Raw genomic sequence first — 27,102 nt, forward strand, 5'->3', positions numbered from 1 at the left:
ATCCTGGGCGAGGTGGTCATAGCCTCCCCCTTCCTGTGCAAATCCCAGCTCAGGTGGCTGATCAATATTGATGTGTCCTGATTTTGTGCTTATAAAGTGTATTTTTTTGGTAAAGTTGCCTATGGAAAGCGATTTTTTACAATTATTTTGCTCAAGACAGTGCCTGTGTACACAGCCCGTGTGCAGCACTACGTGGTGTGCTTCGGTCTTTAGCGGTTAACTCTCTCAAAAGTGAATAATGACGAAAATGACTGTTTTCAGCGGCAGCCGCCCAGCGAGCTGCTGACAAAGGATCCCGAACTCTTGCCGCCGCCCCCCATCCCCCCTTAGAGGGTCGCTCCGTCCCTCCTCCCGGCTCTGCCCCGTCCCCGCTGAGCGCAGATCGCTGCATTGGCGCTCCATCCCCGCTAGAAAGAGAGCGTGCAGGAGCAGGAACCCGAGATTCGCTGGCACGATGCTGCACTTCAGCCGCTGCCGATAGGAGATCGTGGTGTGCGCAGCCGGGCTTGGAACGGGATTTTAAAGAAGAGAAGGGGGGGAAGAAGAAAAAAAAAAACCAACACCACAACCCTCCAGGCGCGACGGAGGACGGCTTTTAATCCGAAGGAGGGGGGAGCCGGGCTGTGCCCCTCGGCGGGGCAGCGGGGCGGCTCTGCGCGGGCGCGGCCGCTGGGGGGGTCCCCTCCGCCCGCCTCCCCCCGCTCCCCGCCGCCACTCGGCGGCTCCGCCGAGCAGCACCGCGGCTCCGGCTGCCGGGGCCGCCGCCGCTGCCGCCCGAGCTCCGATGCGGGGGAGAAGAGCGGAGGGGAGGCAGCGGCACGGCGGCAGCGGGGAAGGCGGGCGGTGAACTCGCTCGGTCCGAGGAAGGATGACCGGCTTCGCCGCGATCGTCTTTCTCCTGCGGCTTTTGCACGAGGCGGACGGACAGGCTTTCCCAGGTGAGCGCGGTGAGGGTTATACCCGGTTCTCGCCGTGTGCCGACCACCGGCAACCTCAACTCTTCCAACCTCAGCCTTGCCTCCGGCGGAGCCCCGCGGCTGATCGGTGCGGTGCGGGCCGGGGGAGCTCGGCTCGGCCCGGGAGGGGTCACGGCGGTGCCCGCGGGCCGGGGCTGCTCGGGAAGTTGTGCGGGGAGAGGGCTGAGCATCGCCGCCTCCTTGCCGGACTTGGAGTCCCTACCGCGACCTGTCGCTGCGAGCCGGCCGGGCTGCGGGAGGAGGTTCGGCCCCGGAGGGCTCCTGCCTGGGAGCTCCTCGGTTCGGAGGAGCGTTTCGCGTTATTTCCAGGAGTTGGGGACAGATTTTCCCCCCCTTTCATCTCGCTGCTCAAGTAACTTTCCCCGGGAAGCCGCTCCTTCTCAGCTGTCATTCTCGCCGTGGCTCTGTTAAGGAATACTTTGCTCCCTGGCATGTGTACATTAATAGCAGCCTGCTATTTCCCCCTCCTACAAGTTCCTTTAGGCATAGTTCGAATGGCTTTGAGACGACAGGTGCAGGCTTCTCCTCTTGTTCCATTTTGTAGGTGAAAGAAAGATGTGCGTAGTTTTGGCTCTTCCCTCAGATATTTCAATACGAAACAGTCTAAGTGCAGTTTCTCTTTAACGCTGGACGATAAACAGTTGCAACATTCCCCTTTCCTGACTTAATGCATTTAGTTTTTCCACTTTTGACTGTATACAGACCAGGAAGATTTTTATAGGAAATAAAAAATTCTCCTCATTGCTTAATAGCGACGAATGGAGATGGGGTTCCATGCCTTAAGACTGAGAGCCCTGACGACTTCGTCTCTCTTCTTTAAAACAGAACTAATGCACTGAGCAGCAGATGCTGAGCGTGCAGCCAGCACTATGTATGCCTTTAAATAATACCTTCAGTGCAGCACGGCTGGAAAAGTTTGGCATGGGGAGAGCTGGGCAGGCATTGAGCCCCCAGCTCGGCAGAGGGGATGCTGTAATCCATCAGTGCTTTGGCAAAACCACGGCATCGTGTTGACATTGCTAGGCAACTGCACATAGCCGCAGAGTTGTTAGGAAGCTGGGAAGTCTAACCTAGTTTAGGGAGCTTCTTCCCTGAGGAAGTGATACGTGGGGCTGTTTCTGTCCTTTCTGTTCCAACGGTGTCTTTGGGTTCTCAGTGTGTGTCGTATGGCTTGGGGGTGAGATCTGTGCCTTCTGATGAATTTGTTGAGCCAGGGTGCTTAGAAAGAGGCTTTTCAGTGAAAGTGGTGAACTTTTTAGGGGGTAGGAAACGCTTGAAATTGAGGGAAATAGCAATATAATATGAACTAAGCATGTGTGTACTTAATAAAATCATCTGGCTAATCCTTATTTTCAGAAAGCCACGGTATGTGTTTGGCTTTCAGTGTTGGTTTTGCAGGAATAGTGACCGTGGGGTTTCCTAACAGTTAACAGCATTTCACCTCCTATCTCAGCGTGCCCTTTGCTGCTCAAAGCAAGAGGGGCTGCTTTTCACGTGCTGAACTCAGAGCTTCCTCCCCTGCCGGTCCACATGGAGCAGAGCGCTGTGTGCTCTCTGCATCGCCGATAATTTTGTGGGGAGAACGAAGAAGAGAAGACCAAAGTTGCTCGGCCACGCTTTGCCTCGTACACTTCTGTGGGGTTTGCGGTCCCCGCACGGCGCCTTCCCGCATCGCCCATCGGGTGGTGCTGTGCCCATAACTATGGCCCGTCGGTGCTGCCGTCTCGCTGTGATGGAGTTCCGAAGCCCGGCGCGTTGCTGCCGCTCGGACATCCCGAAATCCGTGGGTAGAGAAGTTGGGAACCCATTGGGCGAGGAGTTGGTGTTCCTCTCGTTTAATTCCCGACGCGGCAGTTAACAAACAGCACGGCCACGAGTCGAGGCAGAACAACGCTAAATTCTTACCTGCTTCTTTCCGTTATCCCCAGCATATGAAACTGGAGCTATTGCAGCCCTGCAGCAGGCTGCTGGCCGCCTCCTACTTGCAGTGTGTAGCTTCGTACAGAGGGAGCAGGCTGACATTTATTTCCTTACGTAATTTCTGTGTTTTCTATTTATAAGTTCCCCCAGCAGTCGCTTTGGGTTGCGTTTGAGCTCTGTGCTCATCACCGAAGGTGTGCTTATGGGTGCTTAACTTTTGGGTGGCTCTGGGGCTGCCTGCTACTTCAGTTTCTCTGTTTTCCCGTAGAATAGGTAACGTGTTCAGGAAATGTGTGGATGTTGTGCTAAGGGATGTGGTTCAATGGGGAAATATCAGTGGTAGCTGGGACGGTTGGACTGGGTGATCTTGGATCCAATCTTGGTGATTGTGTGACTCTGTAACGTAGTAGCTGGTAATTCCAGTGGCTGCTGATTCTGTAGGAGCTCAGAAATCAAAGCAGGATGTTTTCCCAAAACACGTGTGTAGCTCTACAGGGAAGATCCTGCTGGTTGCTGTGCACTTCGCTACAGCTCTTTGTGTGTTTTTAACACCAGAAAGTGGAGCCCGTGGACATTAAAGTTAATCTGCAGCTGTAGAAAGGCATCTGGAGGGGGGGAAATTGTCCTGTGGGTTTGTGCTGGGACTCTTCCCCTGGCCATCAGGGTACTTGGTCATCTTCTGATGTCAGCGTCGATCTTTGTTTTATATTGTTATTTATGTATTTTTTTTTCTGCTTGTTTATCTGTGCTCCCTGTCACTGAGCTGTGGCTGTTTGCTTTCAGGCTGCTGCTGCCCATCACAGAGTTACGGTGCTGGATGGTTTGTGATATGGGTTTGTCTGGGGATCAAAGGGAGAGGAGATGGGGGTGAAGGACCGAGCTGGAAGGATTTGGGAGAGAAATGAATTAATTTCCTTGGAGTTAATTGAGTCGTGGATTTCGCTGTCGGTAAATTGGCAGTGAAAAATGGATCTTTCCAAGTAAGCTACTCAGTGTGGCAATTGTTAACAATGCAGCCATTTAACTCAATAATCATTTTTCACTCTCACTGGGGAACAGTTCGTGCTACAATTCAACTTTATTTTACATCCCTGGCTGCTTTGATTTGTTTTCTGATAAATAATTAACATTAAAAAGGTGACTCGAAGCTGCCTCCCTTACCGTGGCTGTGAAAGGTCGCTGTGCACAAAGGTGTTCATGGATCCGAGTTCTGGTTCTACAAATGCAGAGCCCTTCTTTCCCTCTGCCCTTCTGAGAGTCCCCCAGCTCTGTTGCTCTCATTTAATTGTACTTCCAAAGAGCCTCAGATTCTCTGTGCAGGCCCACGTGCTCCAGGTAATACTGCAGGAATGATTTGGGATACTTATTCTAGAATATAATAGTATTTTTTCAAAGGCACCGCCATCTGTTGCCATGGAAACCTGTGTAGTGGTAAAGATGTAGGTCTGAGGCTTCGTGAACCTCCCAAAAATCAGCTGCCATCGGGGGCTGTTTCTCATGGGAGCATCTACTTTTGTATATAAAATCCAGTTAAGTGAAGATGAGAAGAAAGAAATAAACTGATCGGTTCAGCACTGTGCTGACAATCCCCCTGAATAGCTTTCAGCACAGGATTAGCGTGTCTCTCATTCTCTCTGTGTTTAGTGGGTTTTTTTAAGCTTGTTATTCATCATAATGGTGGTTATGCTTCCGTTAACATCCATTATAGTTTCACAAATGGGGTAAACTAATATATATCGATGGGTTCTTTGCTTGAATGGGAATTCCTGAGTTGAAATATTTTGTCGGTGTGCAAATCTGACAGAGAGGTGTGGGAAACCCAGCTGGTGAGGTGTGCTGGGGGCATGGGTGGGTTTGCAGGCTCCTGGGAGCAGTAAGAGCACGGCTCGTCTGTTTCATTGTAGAAATACCAGAGCTGGCATTCGTAAAAACTCATGGTATTTGGGTGAAGAGCAGCAGGAGTGTGTGTATCATCTCTGTAAAAGCATGCATCCTTTAGAGAGACACTTCTTAATTTAGTATGGAAACCGCTTCGGAGTGTTTCCCAAGTGTCTTGTAATGCACAGACACAACGTGCAATGAAGTTTCAAAAAGTGCTTGTAGGTATGCTGGTAGACAAGGCTTTCCTTGCAGAGGGCTTAAAGAACAGCAGTGCCTCGAGGTCGCTGCTGTGATGGGCTGCTGGAAGCTGCAGTGCACACAGCCTCCTGTGTCACCTGGTGGTTGGTCTCAGCTCTCCTGGATTGATGCTGCTTAGTTCTGTGTTCTTATTTCTGAGAAGAATGTGGTGCACTTGGATTTTATGGCATTTCTGAGCATTTTATGGAGCAGTATTACTTGGCTCATTTAAACCACAGTGTTTGGACAGGAATCACTTTTTTTTTTTTCTGGTGCCACTTGAATTTTACAGTTCTCCTATTTTTCTGCTGATGGTGTGCTGCCTGTTTGTGCTGCATTGCACTGCTTGGGAATTGTTTCATTGCAGTGATACTTGCTTTTTGAAGGGGAAATGCGATTTATTTACCTGTCACCTCTCTGGTCCTGTGTCACCTCTTACACCTGGATGTTGCTTGCTCACTGTCACAGCATCATGAAAGGCTTTGTACAGCCTGGCCCTACCTGCTGTCCATTTGTAACCAACGTGCAATTGCTTCTAGTGTTCATTATTGCAAGCTCTGAAGATGATCTATCTTGATGGAAGAAGAGATCATTCCTGTGTCTTAATCAGACCGTACATCATTTAATCAGAGCCACTTGTTTTTTTAATACCTGGTAAATACATCCTATCCATCATACCATGGTTCAGAGATGTTGGATACTGTGCAACCTGGATGGGAGGGCACGGCATGTTCTGCAAGAGACAGCATAGAATCACAGGATGGTTGGGGTGGAAGGGAACCTTAAAGCCCACCCAGTCCCAACCCCTGCCATGGGCTGGCTGCTCCCCATCAGATCAGGCTGCCCAAGGCTCCATCCTGCCTCAAGTGCAGCTCCCGTGCAGCCAGGCTGCTGCAGAAATGGTGAGGCTGGCAGTAAATGTTCTGGTCTTAATTGCTTTAGCAGGTTGCTGTCAGGTACCTTTCAGGTAGTACTGTGAGTAGAAGAAATGAACTACATTTGAGTAATGTCCAGTCTGCATGCATGAACCTGTGTGATGGAAAGATAGTCTTGTTGTAGCCTGTTAATTTTTTTTTTTTTTTTTTTTTGCAATGTTTGCAATGTATCTGTCTGTACCAGATCTGAGTTCTGCTCAAGGATCAGATCTGTGTTCTGTGTGCTGAAGTTGCTGAGATGTGGTGGTGTCTGGGTTTGTAAACTGTTTTCATTTTGACAACCATATGCCGCTCTGCTCCTGCACCTCTTGGCTCCCATTGAGTACTAACTTAAAATCATAGAATTATAGGCTGGCTTGGGTTAGAAGGGACCTCCAAGACTGCTAAGACTGCTTAGTTCCAATCTCTGTGTTGTGGGCAGTGGCTAACCACTAAATCAGACACTAATCCTCTCCCTCATCCTGCTGCCACATGGCCCTCATTGATGCAGCCCAGGATGCAGTTGGCCTTCCGTGCTACAGGCACACACTGCTGGCTTGTGTTAAGCTTTACATTTACCAGGGCCAAAAGTCCTTCTTAGCAGGGCTGCTCTCAAGGAGTTCTTCTCCCTGTCTGTACATGGATCAGGGAAATCCCAGGTATAAGTTGAACTCCTTGCATTTACCCTTGTTGAACCTTATTTGGTTCACACGAGCCCACCTTTGGGGCTTGTTTAGGTTGCTCTGGATGGTATCCCTTCCTTCTATTCCATTAACTATGCTATTCAGCTTGGTGTTGTCTTCAAACTTGCTGAGAGTACACTTGATCCTCTTGACTGTGCCACTGATAAAAATGTTAAAGAGTGTTAGACCCAGAATGGCCCCGTGGGGACACCACTCATCTCTGACCTCCACCTGGACGTAGAGCCTTTGACCACCACTCTCTGGCTGCGACCTTCCAACCAATCCCTTTCCACTGAATAGTCCACCCTTTGAGCTCATATATCTCCAGCATAAAGAATGTGGTGTGGGACCATGTCCAAGGCCTTGCAGAAGTCAAACTCGTTATCATAAACAAGAATATTAACTTCAGTGTTAATTCCATCCTTCTCCATGTCAGTTGTCACTATTTCTCCTGTCTTATTTGTCAGTGGGGATGTCTGTTTTGTCTAGCCTCCCTTTTCTGGCCAATGTACTTGTGAAAGTCCTTCCTCTTTGTCTTCATGTTTTTTGCCAGCATCACCTCCAAGCGCCCAAATCTCAGCTTTGATCCCACTTAGTGATTTTGTTGAGTGGCTGGGAAACCAGAGCAGTTTCTGTGATTCCATGTAACAACCCTGGGCTCAGTGCTCACACAGCTGTGTTGGGAGGGCTGACTTGCTGCTTTTCCTCTGCTAAGTTGTGAAGGATGACAATAGGAAGAGAAACTGCACTTTAATCCTGAATTCATCCATTTTGTTTTTTTTTTTTGTTGGGGATCAGTCCTTCTCTTCTCAAATCTAAAGAAAATGCTATTACCTCTTTGAGCAGAAATAGGCCTCTGAACTGTGCTGGGGCTATTCACCTTGAAATGTGCTTTTGCTGACTCTGGTACTGCTGAATTTGTTGGTGTTACCTGAATGACCTGTATCAGTGCATCTCCATTACCTGAGCATCAGTTCAAAGGCCAGCTCCTCAGCGATGGAGCTTTGCAAACGAGAAGGAAGGTTTCAGGAGGCAAATAGTGATTGTGCGCAGTGCTTTCAGTGCCTCTTTTAAATGAAAATGCCATGCTGAGGATTCTATTCATGCCATGCACTTTTCCTTACGAGCGTGATGGAGACAGGTGGTACAAGTGTCTCTTGGTGTAAGTGTGCATGGCTGAGACTGCCCAGCAGAAGAAGGGCTTGAAGTCAGGAGATAAAGGGAATTAATGGAGTTTGGTTGATATGGAGGGGGCTCTTTTCCTGTAGAAATACTTGCTGGAGTTGCAGCAGTACTTAATGGATAAGCAGAAGAGCACTTTGTCAGCAAGATGGGGAGCTGCTGCACTTGATGGCTCTTCTCTCCTAAACGGAGGTTTCTGTCAGCATGTCCCTTCTTCTGGCAGCCCAGATCTCATTTTTCCTCTAGGTGTCAATTAAACACCCTAAAAGAAGCAGTTGTTGATGGAACTGTAGAGCATTGTGTATTTCCACCGTAATCAGTTGTTTTTTTAAAATAAATATTCCACTTCTTGGTGGTACTTAAAATATAATCTTTCATCTACATATCTGAAATGTTACTCCTTTGTTCCCAAGGCCTGAACAGCATCAGTATAAACCTGTGTGGACTACCTGTAATGCAAATAGGGCTGTTTCCAAGATGCATACATCCATGGTGGGCAGGAAAACCTGCCTGTGCTGGATGTTTAGCAGCTTGTCTTCCTTCTCGCTGTGCTCTTGATGGGCAGTTGACAGTTTGTACCAGTGTCAGATCCTCTCCCCTAGTGAGCATTTTGGTATTGAAGTCCTTTTTCCTCCCCTTTTTATTCTTTTAAACTTAATGCACTTGCTTTACTGCATAACAACTCCAAGATAACCAAAGAGCCACCTGTGTTACGTGCTGCAGAGGCAGAACGACTCATTTTTGTACCCTGAAGAAGGCTTTCATCTCCAAGCTGTAAAAGCAGAGAAGAAACGGGAGCAGTGATGGTGGCTGCTGACAGACATTGGCAGGGGGATGCTTGAGGAGGAGGCAGTGGATGTGGGTATGGGGTTGTTGTAAGGAGGAAGAAGAAGGAAAGAAGCATGAAATAAGACATGAAAGGTGAAGGGAACCTGCTGGGATGGGCCTGGGGAGGGAGCAGGCATGAAAGAGCTCGGCAGCTGGCTGCTGCTTACAGGTTCTGAGGTGGCTGTCGCTGCCATCACCTCTCTTCTCCCTTTCCCTAAGCTAATTGCCAGCTAGGAAGAAGGCTTGTTGTTGCTAAACAGTTGGCCCTTAAGCCAGAACACAGGCTGCCACATTTTTTTTTTATTTATTAGTATGAATTGTACTGTAGTGTTTTCTCAAACTGGTTGAGCTTCTTTTCACAGCCCAGGCTGATGAGAACACTTTCAATTTATTAACAAACCATTCTGTGTTTGCTTAGAAAAGCGTGCGAGCTTCACTGCCACATCTGCCAATCACTTAATATTAAATTTTTAAGAGCCTATAACCTGAGAGTTTCCCCTGTTGTTACTCTCTGACTGATGCTTTAGAGATCTCTTCCTGTGAGCGCCGTATTTATGGTGCGGTTGTGTGCTGCTTATTTTAGTAATGAGAAAGAATGAGCATGCAGCAAGCAAAGACTGATGTTCATCTTGCAAAATGCTCTTACCCCTCACTGCCTGTACTGAGCTGGTTGAGAGAGCAGCAGCATCTATGTATCCTGGAGCTTGTGAAGCGTAACTGTGGGTGCCATGCACAAGTTGTATCCATCAGAAAGCTGAAGCCAACTGCATCTCCTTGCACCTTCTTTCTTCCAGGAGGAAAAAAAAAAAAAATGCTGCTTTTTGCAAATTCTACAGGATGCAATCTGATAAATTCAGCTTTTGGGTTGGTGGCTTTTGTTGCCAGCGCTGACTTCATTCCCTTTAGGATGTCTGGGTTTCCTGCAAGAGAGATGAGAAAGGAGGCAGTGCTGGCCTGTCCTTGTGCCAGCAGTGCAGACAGTTCCCTCCTGTTCCCCCCCACACACAAACACATGCAGAGTGCTGCTGCCAGGGGCACAGCTGAGTGCTCGGATGCTGCCTGGCTGGGTTGGACCCTCCGTTTAATTTCTGTGGGGGAGAAAAATCTTCATTAATTTCAAAGCCCAGTTGAAAAGTTTCCACGACTGTGATCTGAAAATCAATTTGAAGGAAAACAGCTGTTCTGAAATGAGCAGTTCTGCTGTTCTCAGGGTTCAAATATTCTAACATGAATTGGAAGGAAAAAAGTCCATGTAATTTAGTGCAAAATAACAGTTTTCAGTAAACCATATAAGAAGTCTCATGTATTCTTCTTTAAAGGCATTTCTGCTTTGAGTGAATATTCATATTCATACTATTGCATTTTTACAATGGTAAAGCAGTGTTTCAGCTTCCCAATGAATTGCCTTCATTACATGTAGGGGCTCCTGGAGAAATAGTGACTATATTTGTGTGATTTGAAAACGGGAGATGGTTTATATACCAACAGATATCAGCACGTGGTTGTAATACTCAGGGAAGCGGAAAGCTTGGAAATAAACAACCGCTGTCTCTGTTGGCACAGGGATAACTCTGGAGACTGCCAAGGCCAGAGCCTGCAAAGATAAGAAAGTATAATTAATCGTCCTTAGATGAACCTACCCAGCAGAAGCAACCCTTCTGAAGTCAAGTCTCTACTTTGCATCTTTTATTATAAAGCTTTTCAGAGTGTCTAAGTTTTTAATGTTTTCTAACGTATTTACATTTCTTTGCATTTCTAGTGTCAATACTTAGCATACTGGGTATAGCTGTGTTGGGCATCTGTTTTACTCTCACACTTTGATGCTCTTCTAGCAATCACACAGACTTACTTTGCAATTAGCTGAGATGTAATGTTCTGGAACCAAGTCTTGCTCTTGGTTGAAGGTCACTCAGCAGCTCCCCACATTAAATCACTCCTATTTGTAGTTGTTGTTTTTAAAGAGGCTTTTTCTTTGCACCTGTGCACTCCTTTCCAGTGGAATTGTTCTAGCTCCTGTTGTAAGAAAAGTCACTTCTCCTCATTAAAGTTCAGGAAAAAATTGGACGCAGTTCCTCTCAGTGATGGTGAAGTGGGGGAAATAACATCAAGTTCTCAAAGTTATAAATTGGAGGCAGAAACTTAACCCAACCTTGGGAAACTGCAGTTTTGCAATCTTGCAATGTGGACTTGGAGTAAATTGATGGAGTTACTTTGAGTCGGATGGGAGAGATGTGGGAGCAATGGTGGGAGTCTGAGAGGACTGACAGCTGACAGTATTTTCATGTGACTGAAATGACTTTGAAAAGAAACAGGTAAATTGTTGTGATCTACATAAGCAGCAGGTGAGATATTTTGCCTTTATTACGTGCTTGGGATTTATTTTTTCCTGCCTTGAACATGCCCTGGGCATCATCTTATTCCTGAGAGCGACAAACAATTGTGAGGGCCTGAAAGTGACCAACAACTTATTCCCTTTTAGAACTGAGGCACAGAATCACCAAGGTTGGAAAAGACCTCCATGATCACTCAGTCCAACCATCCAGCTACCACCATTATCTCCCTACTAAACCACATCCCTCAGTACAACATCTAAATGCTCAGGTATGCAATCTAAATATATTTAGCTCCCAGATCTGCAGCTGAGAACTGAGAGTACCTTGGAGGAAAGGAGGAGGAAGGGAGAGTTACTTAATGTGCACCAAGGGTAATGGAATGAGATCTGAAATGAGAGCATAATTTACTTTAAGCATTAGGAGAGCCTTATTGCAGTTCTGTGAGTTGTGTCCCAAAGGAAATGGTGGAAGCCCTTTTGCTTGAGACAGTTTAATTGAAGCAGGACAAAATAATTACCATCTATAGAGGAAAAGTAATACAATCCTAGGAAAAAAATGAAGAAGAATCCCCTGCTAGCTTTTTTTCCTCCAAATTTCAGACTTTCTTGTAAAGTTATTGAAGAGGGCAAAGATATTTCAAGAAAAGGGAGGATGTTGTATTTAGCATGCGATAAGTGAGGGGTATTAGCCCACTAATGGGGTGAATTTTCAGTTCATCTGATTAAGTATCTGAAGACAACAGGTTTGACAGCACTGGGCTTTGGTTGGAGATCACAGCACATCCACTCCTGCTTCCCAAGCGCCATGCTTGTTCTTGGGCTCGTGGAGGAGATAAAGAGCACGACTGCAATTGCCAAACTAAGGATTTAGGGTAATAATTGGCTGAAATACAGTGGGTGTGTGCAGCCTTTATCTATCCCTTCATCAGCAGTGACAGAAAATTGAAGATGGTATGGTGGCATCATGTACCCCTCCCAATTCCTCCCTAGTGGCTCTGGATAACTTTCTCAAAGCTCAGCTTTGGTGGCTGGCTGCTGGTTGTCACCCTGGTGGGACCTGATTCTTACACCCTGGATTTGATATCCAAAGGGCTTAAGAAGGCATAGCTGCAGCTGGAATCAGTGGTGCTGTTTCCCATTTGTGGGACTGGTACAAGTTCCAGAGGATGTTGAAAAGCCCTGGGTGCTTCACAGGGGGGATACAGAACTAATGCTATCTTCCTTTAATCTCTGAGTCCCTGAAGCAGGAGCAGCCAAAGAAGGAGCTGCAGGGCATTGCTGAGCGTGTGTGTGTGTGCATGGTTGTGAAGGAATAGAAATTCTAAAGCTGTAGAGAAATCCAAGAGGAAATTAATAATTCTCTCTGTGGAGATCAGTTTGCATAGCGTGCGGTAAATAATGCATGGGGTCACACAGCTAACAATAAGATTAAAACAAAATATTGAGTAGCTGCTCATTCAGTGAGTACCATCCATCTTTTGCACAGAACAACAAAAGGTCCCATGGCAGGAAAGAGTATGGGATCAGGTAATTATTCTTCCTTTAATGTTGGATCTACAGGAGGACTGATGCAGGGTTCTGTGGATGACCTTTTCGCTAGGGCAATAAATAACCTTCTGAAAGCTTGATTTTTGTTTTTAATAACAGTACTTTTTTTGGTGTCTTGCTTCAAGGTGGGGATGCCCATCGGCAACCAGAGCTGGACAGAAATTTAGGGACTTCTCCATTGGGTATGAGCGCATTGGCAGGGGCTTTTACTCCTGCTCTGTGATTGCACAACACCCTGCCTCCTTTTTTGCTTTGCAATATCAGCCTTGAGTCTATCAAGCAAGGCTTTGGATAGCTGTACAGCGAGCTCTGCATAGGGCTGCTTTCTTTGTGGAGGGTTGCTTAAGGTGGTGGCATGGCTTAGAATTGAGCCGTGAGCAGGCAGTTGGATTGGGATATGGAGTGTTTGAGATTTCACGTCTCTATGTCTCTAATCGTATTTATTACATGATGTCTCATGGTGCAATCATTTTATACTTGTTTGAATCAAAATCAGTGTGTTATGTGCAATTAAGGTCATCCTGCGCTTTGTTCACTTCAACTTGAAACAGTAGAAAGCTGGGTGGGGAAACGAGTGCTGCTGCAATTAAATTGAATTGATTATTTGAATCACATTAAAGAATAAAGGAGGTGAGAAATGGGCTGTGTAATTTATCACTCAACTTGAGGATATTCTGTCTCCTGAAAATTAACTTCAGTTCCATTCCCTTTTATTTTTTTCTCCATATTTACTTTATTGCAGAGCTGAGAACAAATGAGTTTCATAAAAAAAATAAAATAAAATTCTGCTTTCCTTATATACCCTCAGGCTTCCAACTTATCCCCGTTCCACTCTCCAAGCTGCATCTAGTGTCCATTTGTTCCTCTTGCATCCAGTGTGTTGCTGGTAATGCCCACTGGTGCTGTTAAATTCTGTTCCAGGTGTTTATGTGCTGCAGCAGCAGGTGTGTGCCTGATAAATATGCAGAATAGTTCCCATTCCGAAGCCATAAAGGTGAATGGATTTAGTAGAAATCCTCTTTCAATTCTCCTCTCCCCTGCAACACCTCTCTGCTAAGAAGGGCAAGAAGGTAAGAAAAATTCCATAAATAAAACTAAGAGCTTTTTCCAAGACAGGATTTTTCTTAAAGAACCTGGATTTAAAAATGCAAACTTGACAAGGTTTACCTGTGCTGTGGTGCTGTTGGAACAGGGAGCAGAGCTCTGGTGGTCTTCTGCTGGTGCTGCGCTGTGGTTGGAGCTTGCAGGTTTATTTCTCCCAGGTGCTGGTTTGCCTTGCACATCCCTGGAAGCCAGCAGTGCCTCTGCTGCCCCTTTTAGCATCTCCTGCTGAGAACCGTGTACACTTTTGCTGCTGTGGATTCAGTTTCATCTGTGATCAAATTGGTGAAGGAAAAGAAGGCTGTGTGTTGAGACAGTGACTGGAAATGGCATCTACTTGGGAACAACTGATTTCTCTGTATGGGAACTCAAAACAGAGCCTGGAAACTTACAGTGCAGTTTATTGATGTTACTTTGCCCCGTGGGCACTTACTGCATAGCATGAGGAGGAGGAAGCAGGTATCGTGTGTTCAGGCTGATACTTCTCTTGGACTTGTCTTTGACTCCACTCCCTTCTTTTGTTTCTAACGTATTAAATACAGAGGTGTTATTTGTTGTACCAAGTACTGTTCCCCAGGATACCTGTTTCTTTAAATAATAACTTTGATTCCAAGGAGATTATGGAGGAAGAGAAAGCTTACATCCTCGCTCCATAGCATGCTGAATGGGTACAAGAGCGTTATCTGCAATATATGTGTAATTACATGGGGAGAAGATGTAAAGAAAATGTATTTGAAGACTTAACATGAATCAAGCCCTTCCCCTCCCCTAAGCTCCTGTGTCAGCTCACTGCTAATTAACCTTTTGGAGGCAGGCATGTTGCAGCTCTCCGTGCTCCTGTGTTTCTGGGAGAATCAAGGAGCTCTCACAGGTGGAAGCGAAGCCTTGGCCTTGTTCAGTAACAAGAGGTTTTCTTGGTAACAAAGCAGCCTGCTGGATGTTGTACCCAAATGGTACCATTTGGGAAGTGTGCTCCCTTCATAATATTTGAATGCTCGCAGGAATTTCAGCTGTGTGAGACTCTCAGGGAGCAGATGAATATTCAGTCACGCTTTGATTTGGGATTTGGAGACCCAGGGCCTCTGCTCTAAGTTCTTCCTGGCCTTGTATTATAACCTTGGTTAATTTTTTCATATTTCAAACTATTGTAAATGGCGTGCGTGTTTCTATTCTGTCTCACAGGGGAAGCTTAGTTAACACTGAATTATGATGAAAAGCAATGGGTGCAGTGTGTTTTCAGGCTGGCTCCCCATCTCCCAGTATTACCAAATGATCTGTTCCCTAGGAGGTTTGATAAGATCTTTGCTGACATGCAAGAATACGTGCTGAATGAAAGTGGTAAAGCTGCCCAATTTACCTGCAAGGAGCTTTGCTTCTGCACCCTAAGTGGCACACAGCACATTGCCATGGGATGATGGGTCTTCCCTAAACCTGTACGCCTGGTGCCACCACCAACGCTTGCTGGAACAGGCAGAATGAAGAAAGTGCTTTTCAGAATTTTAGCATTGGACATTTTTGTTTTAAACTCTGTCCTGATTGCCTTTTGTAGCTAAGAATAGAGGTTGGGGTTTGGAGCAAACTGCTTTCCCTTTTAGAGCCCTGTGTACGAGACAGGTGAGACAAATGATGGTTTAACTGGGGCTGTTTGCAGGAGACTGCAGTAATCTTTGGGGAGCTCCTTTGGGTTAGCAACTGTGTGCAACCTCTTTAGCAACAGAAATCAGGGATTCGCTAGAGGATGTGGATGTCATGCTCCTCCCAGAATGGATGTTGCACTTCATCAGGCAAAAGCAAACTCTTAGTAGTGAGCTCCTAACCCAAATGTGTGCCCATGTGCATGTTTGTGCTCCTGCCCTCCCTGCAGCTGCTCAGACCGACACTACAAACAGCCTTGGGGAGGTTTGTATATTGGAGCAGTGCTTGAATGAGCAGAACAAGGCTACCTTGCATCTGCAGGGTAAATACTTGGGGACTTCTCTCCATCATCAGCAGGACCTGGAATTTGCTTTTCTGGATGGTGTTCTGGCAGAGGCATTGAGGCAGGCAGATGCTGATTTTTCACACAGCTGAAAAGTATTCTTTTATGAAGGATGTTGTAAGAGCAAATACACAAATGCTGGGAAGTGGAACAGATTTGCTTTTTCACTGGAGAGGTTAAGAACTGATTTTGGAGGTGAGACTGTCTTTTTCATTTTTGATTGATCTGTGCAATTATTGTAGAGGAAAAGGTTAATATGGTTAATGCATTTCTTTTAGGCACTGGGGTACTCATAATGGACCGAAGTCATTCTTTCTTTACTTCGAGACAAAGCAGAGAAATCTGAGAGTGCTGAAGCACAGTATTATTCAGACATGCCATTTTCCTTCCTGAGTGAAAGCAGTGTCCAAATGGACTTCTGAATCTCATTTTTTCCTCAAAACTACTAACAAATAACTCCTCTTATTTTGTCCTGTCTTAGTGAGAATGTTTACAGTTAAAAACATTCTAAAACTTTAATTCCCTACAATTTTCAGGTACTTTAATTCCCTATAATTTCAGGTACGTAAAGAGCTATCCAAGTACTGCATTAAATGGCGTTGATGTTGGATCTGAATCACAGAATCACAGAATTGCCAGGGTTGGAAGGGACCTCAAGGATCATGAATCTCCAACCCCCCTGCCACACGCAGGGCCAAATCAGTTTGGTGAGGTGAGATAGGACCTCTGGAGATGGCCCAGCCCATCCCTGTGCTCAGAGCAGGACCACTACGTGGAGCAGGTTCCTCATGGCTGCGTCCATGTGGGCTTTGCATATCTTCAGTGATGGAGGCCACAACCTCAGTGGGCAGCATCCCACTCTTTGACCACCTCTGCATTGGTGTGTGTGTGTGTGGGGAGAAGTCTTGTTTTCCACTGGGTTTTTATAAGCATTGATGAGATCCTTCTGAGCCTTCCTGCTTCTAGGCTAAGCTATCCTGGCCTCTTTGTGCACGTCAGATGCTCCAGTCCTTTAGTCACCATTGTGACCCTTTGCTGGACTTGCACCAGTGCATGAGCACACACTGTGGTTCCCTGCACGTGCTAGTGCAACTTCAGTGTATTGCTCAGCTGATTTACATAGTCTTTTTTATACATACAGATATACAAAGGATTTTAATTGGAGATGATTGATACATAGAACAGAATTTCCCAGGTGGTTCTTGTCTGATTGTATTTCAATTTGTGCGCTTCATCAAATATTTGGCTGCACTGAATAAGTTGGTATATTAAGTTAGGCTGTCCTGATTTACTGTCTCAGTCCTGTCCAGTAGATAGAGGAAGGTAATAATCGGTCTGTCAGTTGCTATTATATTTTCATTTGAGGAAAAACATACTGTTTATATATTCCCTCAGCAAAAAAAAAAAAAAAGAGAGATTTGGTGAAATACATTTCTAGAGTGGTTTCTTTGAGCAGCTCGAACTTTTCTAACATATCTTGAACAATTCTACTCCTTTACAGACCCGAAGCGATTTCTTGGACCTCCATCAAGTCTGGAGGCATCTTTGCTGCCCGGGTTGTTTGGCTTCGTAGAAATAAATTCAGTGTGCTTTGAATTCTGTAAATCAGGGAAAAAAAAAAAAAATCAATGATTTATTCTCTTTTATGGTCTGTTGAATGACTTAGGGCTGTATGTGGTTTAACTTCACTCAACCCTTTTATTGGGAGTGCTGCTACAAAGCAGCATTGCTTATTTGATACCTTCAAGATCGTAGGAGAGTCCTTTTTCTGCCAGCACTATACTTAAAATTTGTATTTGTTCACATCCAAAGAACTGTATAATGTTTGTAGGGAAAAAGGCAGGGCTTTTGCATGCTCTGTTAGACTTGACCAGAAAACTGTGGCAGTAAGTTCCTCATTTGTGCTGTGAGTATGCAGACAGCCCAGATCATCCCAGTTGTGGCTGACCTATGTCTGTTCACATCCAAAGGTTTGTGCGGGGCTCCATTTGTTATTCCAGCTGCTGTTACTGGACTGATAGCCCTGCTGCTGTGCTTCCTTGGAGCAATCTTATCGACTTCAATGATTTGCAGAAGGATGAATTTGGCTGCCTGCTTTCGGTAGTCTGTAAACTGCAAGTAGTCTTGGAAACGCACTTGATAGAATTTGAATTCATGCATTAAGCAGGGTAAGGCACAGCTCCTCGGGGCAGGGCAGGCCTCTGTCTGCTGTGAGCTCAGCTGCTGTAATGAGGAAAGGCGAAGGTGTTTATGCAGACTTGTGCGTGTAGCGTGAGGTTAAAAGTCTGCATGGCTGAATCTCTCCTCCTTTGAGTCTGTATGATCTCCTGGTTTATCATTATTCTCGTCTGGACCAGCTGCTAGCCAAAGTTGTTCAGGCTTTTCTTGGGCTCTGGAGAGGCTTCAGCTGGTACTGAAGTACTTGCTAGGGAATGGCCACTGCTGGATCAGAGCAGCCCTTAGCAGTGTCTTCAAAATGTCTTTAAAAGACCTGAGTCTGTCCAGACAGCGGATATTTCCCAGTCAGAGTGCCCCATCTTAGAACTGGAGAACTCCACGCTGTTATTCCCAGTCTGGGGAACTTCATACAGCTCTGTGCAGTGGTATGCTCAGAGCAAATCCCCTGTGTTAATAACCACATGTATTCATGATTAGCATAAGGCTGACAGAACCTTTGAGACTAGAAAAGAACTACTAAGACCACCAAGTCCAACCCCAACCCATCCCACCACGTCCCTCAGTGCAGCTTCACTGCCCCTCTCTAGACAGGCTCCAGGCCTTCCTGTAGTGAGGGGCCCAATGCTGAACAGAGCATGTGAGGTGCTGCATCACCAGGGCCGAGTACAGGTGGACGATCACCCTTCTGTCCTGCTGGCTGTGCTAATTCTGATACAAGCCAGGGTGCTGTTGGCTCTTCAGTTTGGGATGTAGACAAAGTCAGTTTCCTTCTATAGGAGGGTCTGCAAGCGTCTGTGTAATGTTACCACTTGAAGTCTGTAGATATATTGGCTGCTCGTCTTGTTTAGGAGTGGTAAAAGGGAAAGACAGCAGCGCAGAAGTGCAAGTTGTGAAGCACAAGGAAACTTGAGAAGCTCAGGAGGAGGGCCTGAATGAAGGCATGAGGAAAAATGGCCCCTGCTGAGCTGCTGTGCTGTGAAGGTGGATGTCTTTTTTTCCTTTAGTAAAAGAAGTCCTGTTTCTGTTCTCAGCGCATCCCAGGCTCTGCTTTGCTTTGTGTGCTTCCCTGTAGGACCTGTTGCCAGCTGTGCTGGTGCAGGAAGGCGAGGAGTTGGGCTGTTGTTCATCTGCTTGGCAACTTGCTGTTCTACAGAGGATTTAAGAGAGCTCCCCGCAAAGACCTGCGCTGCAAGGAGCGTTTTTCACTGACTTGAAAGAAAGCTCCTTTCCTCAGCAGAGGGTAGGAGGGGAAAGAAGGCAGTGCTGAGCACGTCTGTGTGTTCAGCACTGCCCTGCTTTTGTACCTCTGGCTTTGAGGAGCGCTTGGGTGGGAGGCAGGTGTCAGTCTTGCTGATAAATGGTCTGAGATGGATGTACTTTGTAAAGCTGCTTCAGAGATCTTTAGATCTGATGTGTGGAAACACAGAGGAGGCTGAAGGAGACCTGGGGGGGTTTGTAAAAATAAGGAATGGGGTAAGAATGCAGGAAAACACCGCTTGGGGTCGGGTAGGTGAGAACTGCTGACTTAGCTTGGCTTTTTCTGTGATTCTGGAACCCTGAGTTTGAAGAAGCGGAGCTCCCTCAGCCCGTTTGTTGGGATGAGCACTGAGCTCTGACCATCTGCTGCTGGGTTCCACCCAGTGCAGCCTCAGCCACGGCTTCTGGGTGCAGGAATCCCATGGTGACAGCATTCTTGAACACTGAAATGTGAAAAGGGCTTAGGATATCACACAGCTAAAGGGCTGCAATTTGTAAGCTGGTGTTCCAGAGTTCTACAAACAGGCTCTAAAAGTCCTTTTTTTCCTGACTTTTTAATTGGGAATCCAGAGCTGTATTACTTTAAGGTCCCTAGTTTAACTTCCTATCACCGCAACTGACTGCATCTATTAAAAAAGAAAGGAAAATGCAACAAAAACCTGTTAAACAAGTGTGTGCTTTTGTTTCTTGTCTGCTCTGATGAAGCCCAGGGGCTCCTGGATAGCAGTGCATTTCCTGAGGTGTGATTATGGTGAAAATACAGTTACTATCCCAGCCAATCTTTGTAGGGGTGGGGGAAAAAATAAGTATGTAGTTTTCACTACATTCATTGCTTATTTTTTTTTCTGCTGGAAACAACGTTTTCAGTTTCAACCTTGTATAATATAAATGGAGCTTTTCTTATAGATGAAAGAAATTTCGATCAATACCAAATAAACACTTGTTTGGGAGCTTTCTTTCGCAGAGAATGTGGAAACTTCTTGCTTTAATTCAGATGTTACTTTGTGTTACAATTAAAATCTATTGATCTATTTGATTTGTTTTTTTGACTTGCAGATATTAAAGCAAAAAAAGTTCACATCAGCTCCTCAACTGCTTCCTCGTAGCATTGTTCTGCATAGAGATGAAGCCTTGTGCATACAGCTGAGTTCTGTTTTTCAGCACCCTCCTCCATATCTCTTAATATTTGTGCTAAATTGTAGATATGCACAGACTGCTTATCAGAATTACCAACGGGTGTCTGCTTGCAGATGCAGAATTATTTCAGAGTTTGATAGCAAGATAGTGGATTTGTGCTAGCTTTGGGAATCTGCTGAAAGCTGAACTGTGAGAGTAAGTTTTGGCATGCTGTCTGCTCCATATGCATCCCAACCCCAATAGTATTTTCTACACTGTAGAAAATACACACACACACACACCATTTTAAACACAGTAGAACATGAATACATCTCTATAAAAACCTGCAATTTCAGCCCAAATCAGAGGCTGAGGGAAATAATGCTCTCTTTGGGTTTCTCTTTGAGCTGAAGGGTATTAATGTGCGTTGGAACTCCCCACACCAATTAGTGATCTCTGCTGAGGAAGCTTGTAGGAAATGACCCTGCTCTCACAGCCACGTGGCCTCTCCTGTCGTGACTTTTTAACATTCTGGGGATTTTTGGGTGTCTTTATTTTGTAACTGAAGGTTTGAGCTGTGTTTACATCTGTGTGCTCAGCCCACTGCAGCAGAGGGCACAGATGCTTCTGGGAAGGTCTTGAGAGAGTTCTTCTAATGAAGCTGGGAACTGGATTAGTGACCCCATATGTAAATGCTGTGCTTTTGTTTGGAATTCCTTTGCTAATATAGTGCTAAAAAAAAAAAGCCTGTGAAAATATTGTGATTTGAATATTTAAGACAAAGTGTCTTTTTGGGTTTGGCAGTTTCCAGCAAAGGGAGAAGGATGCTTAAAATAGGAAGCTTGGAGTAGAGTCAATAGGTTAATCCTTAGTTTGAAAAAATCTATTTCTTATCAATCTTGTTTTCATTGATGCTCCTTGGAGGTAAAATGTAAGCAGCAGAATTTTGCATACATACAGCTTCATACAGAATCAAAGAATCATTAAGGTTGGAAAAGACTTCTAAGATCACCCAGTCCAACCCATCCCACCATGCCCAGTGCCATGTCTCCATGTTTCTTGAACACCTCCAGGGATGGTTACTGCACCACCTCCCTGGGCAGCTGTCACACTGCATCACCACTCTTTCTGAGACGTTTTTCCTAATATCCAATCTGAACCTCCCTTGGTGCAACTGAGGCCATTCTCTCTTATCCTATCGCTGTTACCTGGGAGCAGAAGCTGACCCCCACCTTGCCACAACCTCCTTTCATGCATTTGTAAAGAGTGATAAGGTCTCCCCTGAGCCTCCTCTTCTCTAGACTGAACTATCCTAGCAGCTCCCCATAAAACTTATGCTCCAGACCCCTCACAGCTTTGCTGTCTGTCTCTGGACAGGCTGCAGGGCCTCAGTGTCTTGTAGTGAGGGACTGAACACAGCGTTCGAGGTGCGGCCTCAGCTTCAGTCATACAGAGAAGATATGAAGGCATTATCTGGGTTTATTTAAAGGCTTGTGTATTAATTCAGCAGCTGTGTCCAAGGGTTTGCTCCAAGGCCCATCAAAATACTTGGAAAATCTGTTGATTTGAATGGTGGTGGGTCAGCTCCAGCCTGACTTGGTGTTGTTGAAACAGATGAGTCCTGGCAATCTTTAAACCATCTCCTTTTGCTGTGGTTTTCTCTTGTGAGCCTGATATCTCTGTTTGCAGCCCTCAGATGGGATTATTACAGCAGTTCAGATGACAGAGCAAGCCTTTCCAGGAGGTGAAGGTGCTTTGCTTGAGTCCCATTGGGGATGGAGGCCCTACGCTGCTTTGATTCGCATCCTTCCATTCTGTCAATATTTGGTTTTTATACTTCTCATCTGTTGGAATATCACCCTTCTCAGAAAAAGCAAACATTTGCTTTTCCCTCATTTCAATATTGGGCTGCAAGAGAATGGTTGTGATTACTGCTTCATACCAAGTGCCTGAGACACATCTTAGCTGTGCTTTTGAATTTGCTCGATTGCAATACCATTTTTGTAAATGCCAACTTGATTTTCTGCTTGGATTGCTGAAAATAACGTATATGTGTGTGTAAGTACTCTGTAGCATATGCAGATGGAGGACCTAGCTATGAGTTTCTGGGCGTAGCTTGGCCCAGTATTAAAAGAATTAATCACATATGTAAAGCTCTGCATGTACTTTCACTTTTGCTAAACATAAATCTTCATCTGGCATCTACAGCATCATATTTGGGATGATGTCCAGATTTAAAAAAAAAAAAAAAAGTCAATAGCCATTGCCAGCTATTGTGGCAGGGAACCAATTATCCCATTCTGTTTTCATCCCTCTGTGCACATGTCAATAAATAATCACTCAGCCATAATCCTAACCAACTCTGATTAAACACGTGTCCTGAAAGCTTCTAAACTGTAAATGGTGGCAAAAATGCCCTTACTCACTTGTTTCTTTCGATCTGTTAAAACACCTATTGAGGCCTTAAGGTGTTTGACTACACTTAAAATATACTGTGGAAAATCAGATACCCATTACATGGACCGATCCAAATTGACACCAATTCCCATGTGCTGTATGAGCTGCATTATAGCTCTGGGGAAGCATCTTGGCCCTGACTAATGGGAGGCTGTGCTGCAAGTAAGTGGATTCATCTCTTTTGGAGCTCTTAGCTTTGGAAGTTGTGCAAAGTGACTTTGTAGTTTTTCTTGCTTGTGAAAAGATTGATAATAAGCTGTTCTGCATGCAAATAATGCATCTTAAAGGCTGAGATGAAAAGAATTATATTATAGGCAGTAGATAGGGTTAGTTGTAGATGGGGCTCATGATAGCATCGAGTGATCTGCAAGACTGTGGGGTCTTGTAGTGGTAGTTGGTAGGCTGCAGGTTCTCAGTGTTGCTTGCAGTGCTCGAAAATAATGCTTCCCACATCACTCTGGTCTGTGCCAGAACTCCAGCTGATGGCACTGCGTTGGTTTTGGGCCTCAGGAGAGAGGGTGGCTGTGCCTGCACCCAGTGATGAAGGTGGTATGTGTGCTTCTCCACATGTCCACCCTGTACTGCAGGAAGAAAAGCAATTGTAGGGAAAACTGTAATGACAACAGTATGTGTTTTTCTCGGGAACTCCTGTGCTGTTGGAGGTTTGTTCACAATTGCTATAAATCTCAGCATATCAGGACTGAAGCACCTGCATTCCTGATGCAATAATATCAAGTATTGCGACGCAGCTAACTTGAAGATGTGTTTTCCTTTGAACTTTCAAGAGCAGCCATCGTTATAGAAGTTAACACGTGGATGTTGAAAGAGGCTGGGAAGTTTGTGGGAAGAGAATGAAGCACAATTTAATGTTAAATGTAAATGGAGGACTGCAGATGGTTTTAAGCACGTGAATTCAAGCTGCTTTGATGGCTTTGCATTGTCTCAGTGTGGAGAAGCTGAGGCTGCACAGCCCAGACCTGGGGTTTTCCTTTGTCTGAAGGAGAACAAATTGTTTGCTTTGCAGTTGTGCTGGAAGAAACTGAGTTACAGCTGCAAGGTGCCCAGCCTGGAGCAGATCAGTTTTGGTCTTACTGTTTTGTTTATCTAGTGCAGCCATGTTATATTTCTTGCATCAGTAATAATTTAATTCGTAATGATCCTGCACTTCTGTAGGCTTTGTGCCCAGTCTTCTACCAGACAACACTTAAACAGAAATAAGCAAAAAAATTGTGATGCTTTCATCAACCTTCCCATAGGGAAAGGGAAGGTCTTCCCAGAAGGAAGGGAGAACAGTCATAACCTACATGTTTGCACTTCTTTCGATTGGGTTTGTCACTTCTAGTGCTTGCTCCCCTTTTGTTGCTGAGCAGCGTTAGCATCTGGCTCACCATCACCCCTCCCCAAACCTCCTGCCATATCTGTGTGTCCATACAGAGCGAGTTAGTCATAAAGCCATCAATTTTTGGCAACCTTACCTTGAGATGAACAAATGTTGAATGTAAAATTATGGTATTTGGATTTAGCCATGTCTCAAATATCTTGATGTTTTCCTCTGTGGCACCAAAACTGTACCATTTCATGTTTATTTTGGTGCTGTTTTCTGGTGTTCATATCAATGAGGTACATTTGTACAAATCAATTATTTGGTATTTTGTAACGTAGAAGCTACTTTGCTTTAAAAAGAGGGAGGAAAAAAGTGAGGATAAGGTTTCTATTGCAGACTTAAATCTGTGTTGTGCTGATTTCTGAGATTATTAGCCCCAATATAGTCATGTTTAGATTTCAGTTTGAAGGTAGTTTTTCCATGTTGAATTGGCTCACTTGATTTCAAAGGGGAGAAAACTGTTCCACTTAAAGCCGTGCTTCCTTTTAGTCTTTTTAGAGATGGTTCTGCATACAGTGCTTCCTCTGAGGCCCTGCTTTGAAGCTGCCCTACTTCTCATTATCTGAATATGCCCAATTTCATCAGGAAGTCCTGTCTGAGAGGATGGCTGGGATGTAATCTGGTCATGTCCAGTTGCTCTGCAGACTGGTTGGCTCAGTTGCTTTACCTGAGCTACAAGATGCTCTTGTCATGTATATCACATGCACAGTGTGCTACTGAGAGCTTCTCAGATGCATTAGATGTGTGGCAACAGTGGTGTTGAAGTAGCACGCCCCAGTGCAGGCACTTATACAGCTCTAGATAGACTGTCCATGCACAGCACAGGTCAGGAAACACGAGGCCACTCATCCGTGAAGCTGCATAACGTCTGCTTCCATGTGTTCTGCACTACTGTGCTGAGTTTCAGAAGGCACTGTGAACATTCTCTTCTATAGAGAGGCTGTGTAAAAACGCAGGCACCCTGTGACAAGTATGGAACCCATACCTAGAACCCATGCAGTAACTCTAGCAGAAATGACACAGCCTTATGAGCTTCTGTAGAGCAGAATTTTGGAGAAAAAGTAATTTGTAGCAGCTGTTCTTACTGAAGCTGGGAGGCTGTTAGCTATTGTTTCTTAATCCCTTGAAGCTAGCTCAGTAGTTCAGCACTTTAAAATTAAGGTTGCCATTGGGTAAAAAAGATTCAGAAGTGGCTCTGAGAGCACTTTCTGTGCTTTATGAAAGCATAAATCATTTGTTGTCATCTGTAGTCCTTCAGATCCTGAATTCTGCCCACTTCTTCCTTCTTGGGACTGCTGTGTATGGGTAGAACCCATGGCTTGGGGAGGTCGTGTCAGGTGCAGGAAGTGAGCCCACTCTAAACAGGTGGGGGCTGCATTGGGGTGAGTGGCCAGAGGGTTGTGCACAAAGTGTTCAGGAGGTTTGGCTCTTATTGCTGTTGGGCAAGTTAGTAGCAGTTGTCTCCATACTGACCGTGGGAAATGGGATAATCTGAGTGGTCTGTGCCAAGGGCAGCTTGGTGGTGCTGTAGATAATGTGATCAACAGTGAAAAATATGAACAGATCGATAATTTCAGATGGTGGCTCTGATACAAGCAAAGGCACAGCATTGATTTGTAAAATAAGAGTATGGATGCAGCAGTTAAAATGTGCTCTGTGTATACGCATTAGGTAATAAATAAAGCAGAGTGCCCTCAGCCTCAAAGGCAAACAATAAATCATCAAACTGTGTGAGCCCCTTAATGCAGGAGGCTGGGAAGCTTGTGGGCAAGCACTGTAGCTGTGTGAAGAAAAAGACAAAACCCAGAGATCTTTAGTCATTCATTAAGAAGATGAAGAGTCCTTGTTCCACATGGCATTCCCCTATGTGTTGTTCTGCCCTTAGCTTCCTCAACAGGCACTGCCAGCATTATGGGGATGAGTGAAGTGGGGAGGTCCAACAAGTGAGCGTCCAAGTGAGGTAACTACTGACTGTGAGCCTGTGTATCTTGATGGCAGATGATGATAGCACTGACCAGAGGTTGCTAGTGTTGAAAGAGTAACAGAATAAACCTATGTCCTATGGCACCTTCTCAGTTCCGTCCATCACATCCTGTGCCAGTGACTCTGCAGTGGCTCTGGAGCAGTTGGGTTGGTGGTTCTGGTGCTGGGTTTAACGCGCCACCAGTTGAACTGCTACAGGCGTGGGCATCTTTAGGGCAGTAGAGATGGTGTTGTGTGTGATGTGGGTTAACATCTGCCAAGGCCAGATGTGAGCTGCCTTCAGAAACTTCCTGCTGGGAACACGAGACTGGAGCTGGGTATCTCGGACCCACGTGATGCGGCACATAGAACTGCTCAGAATTGAATATTGATCTGCAGCTTTCATTTCAGGTAGGCAAGCACAATTAATTATTAGGAATTCTACATGCAGCTGTGATGTCTGGTATTAAAGCTTTTCAGCTGTGGTTTTCACAAAGTGGTTTATTTCTTTCTAAATGCACGTTTGCTTTGAGCTGAGTAAATTCTTCACTTTGTTGTGTATAACATCGGTGAGATCAGATGCTGTGATCCAATCTGAACGTATCTCTGATATGGTGGACAGAATGACAGCTCTTGAAATGTCAGGTTTTGGGAGTTCCTTAATGCTCTGAGCAAATATGTGCAGGGACTTGGTGATGGATGCTGCTGTGTGCTCTGTGCGGGTTCCAACCACGTAGTACCAAAAGAAATACCTCCAGACAGTCCCATGAGCACAGTGTGAGATCAGCCTCTACTTAGTTCTGCAAGAGCACTGTTGCTATAACATAAGTTGCTCTGGGAAGCTGCATGGATTTGCATGTGCAGATTGAGGAAACTTTGGAACATTTACAGAAGTTGACAGGTAAGAGGTGACTTCTGTTCAGAAACTGGACCTGAAGATCTGGTGTACTCTGTGCTAAGGCTGATATGATTGGAGAGCCAAAAAAAACCACAAACCAACAACAACAAAAAAACACCAAAATAATCCTCCCCAAACAAGTTGTGAATAAGCAGTTTTAGCTGCACAGTCTCGCTTTGCATCTAAATGATACCTTGTCAAAGATAATGTTGTAGAGAGTTGTTGAAGTATAATAAAAATGTTATTGAATTAAAATGCAAGCAAGATTC

General features: G+C 45.2%; 1 protein-coding gene across 12 annotated transcripts in view; it reads left to right on the forward strand.

The window, feature by feature from the left end:
• Positions 1-666: 666 nt before the first annotated feature.
• PTPRT (protein tyrosine phosphatase receptor type T) overlaps positions 667-27,102 on the forward strand; it is a 432,503-nt gene continuing 406,067 nt past the window's right edge. For 8 of the 12 annotated variants that reach the window (XM_090152287.1, XM_090152291.1, XM_090152297.1 and 5 more), the window contains exon 1: positions 668-938. In XM_090152287.1, the coding sequence (XP_090008413.1) occupies positions 869-938 (70 nt within the window). In that variant the 5' untranslated portion in view covers positions 668-868. Of the gene's footprint in view, positions 939-27,102 lie in introns of all 12 variants that reach the window. The other 4 variants (XM_090152298.1, XM_090152296.1, XM_090152299.1 and 1 more) reach the window with 2 other exon arrangements.

This window comes from Phasianus colchicus, chromosome 17 (assembly GCF_987193195.1).
Source record: "Phasianus colchicus chromosome 17, bPhaCol1.hap1.1, whole genome shotgun sequence".
NCBI classification, from domain to species: Eukaryota; Metazoa; Chordata; class Aves; order Galliformes; family Phasianidae; genus Phasianus; species Phasianus colchicus.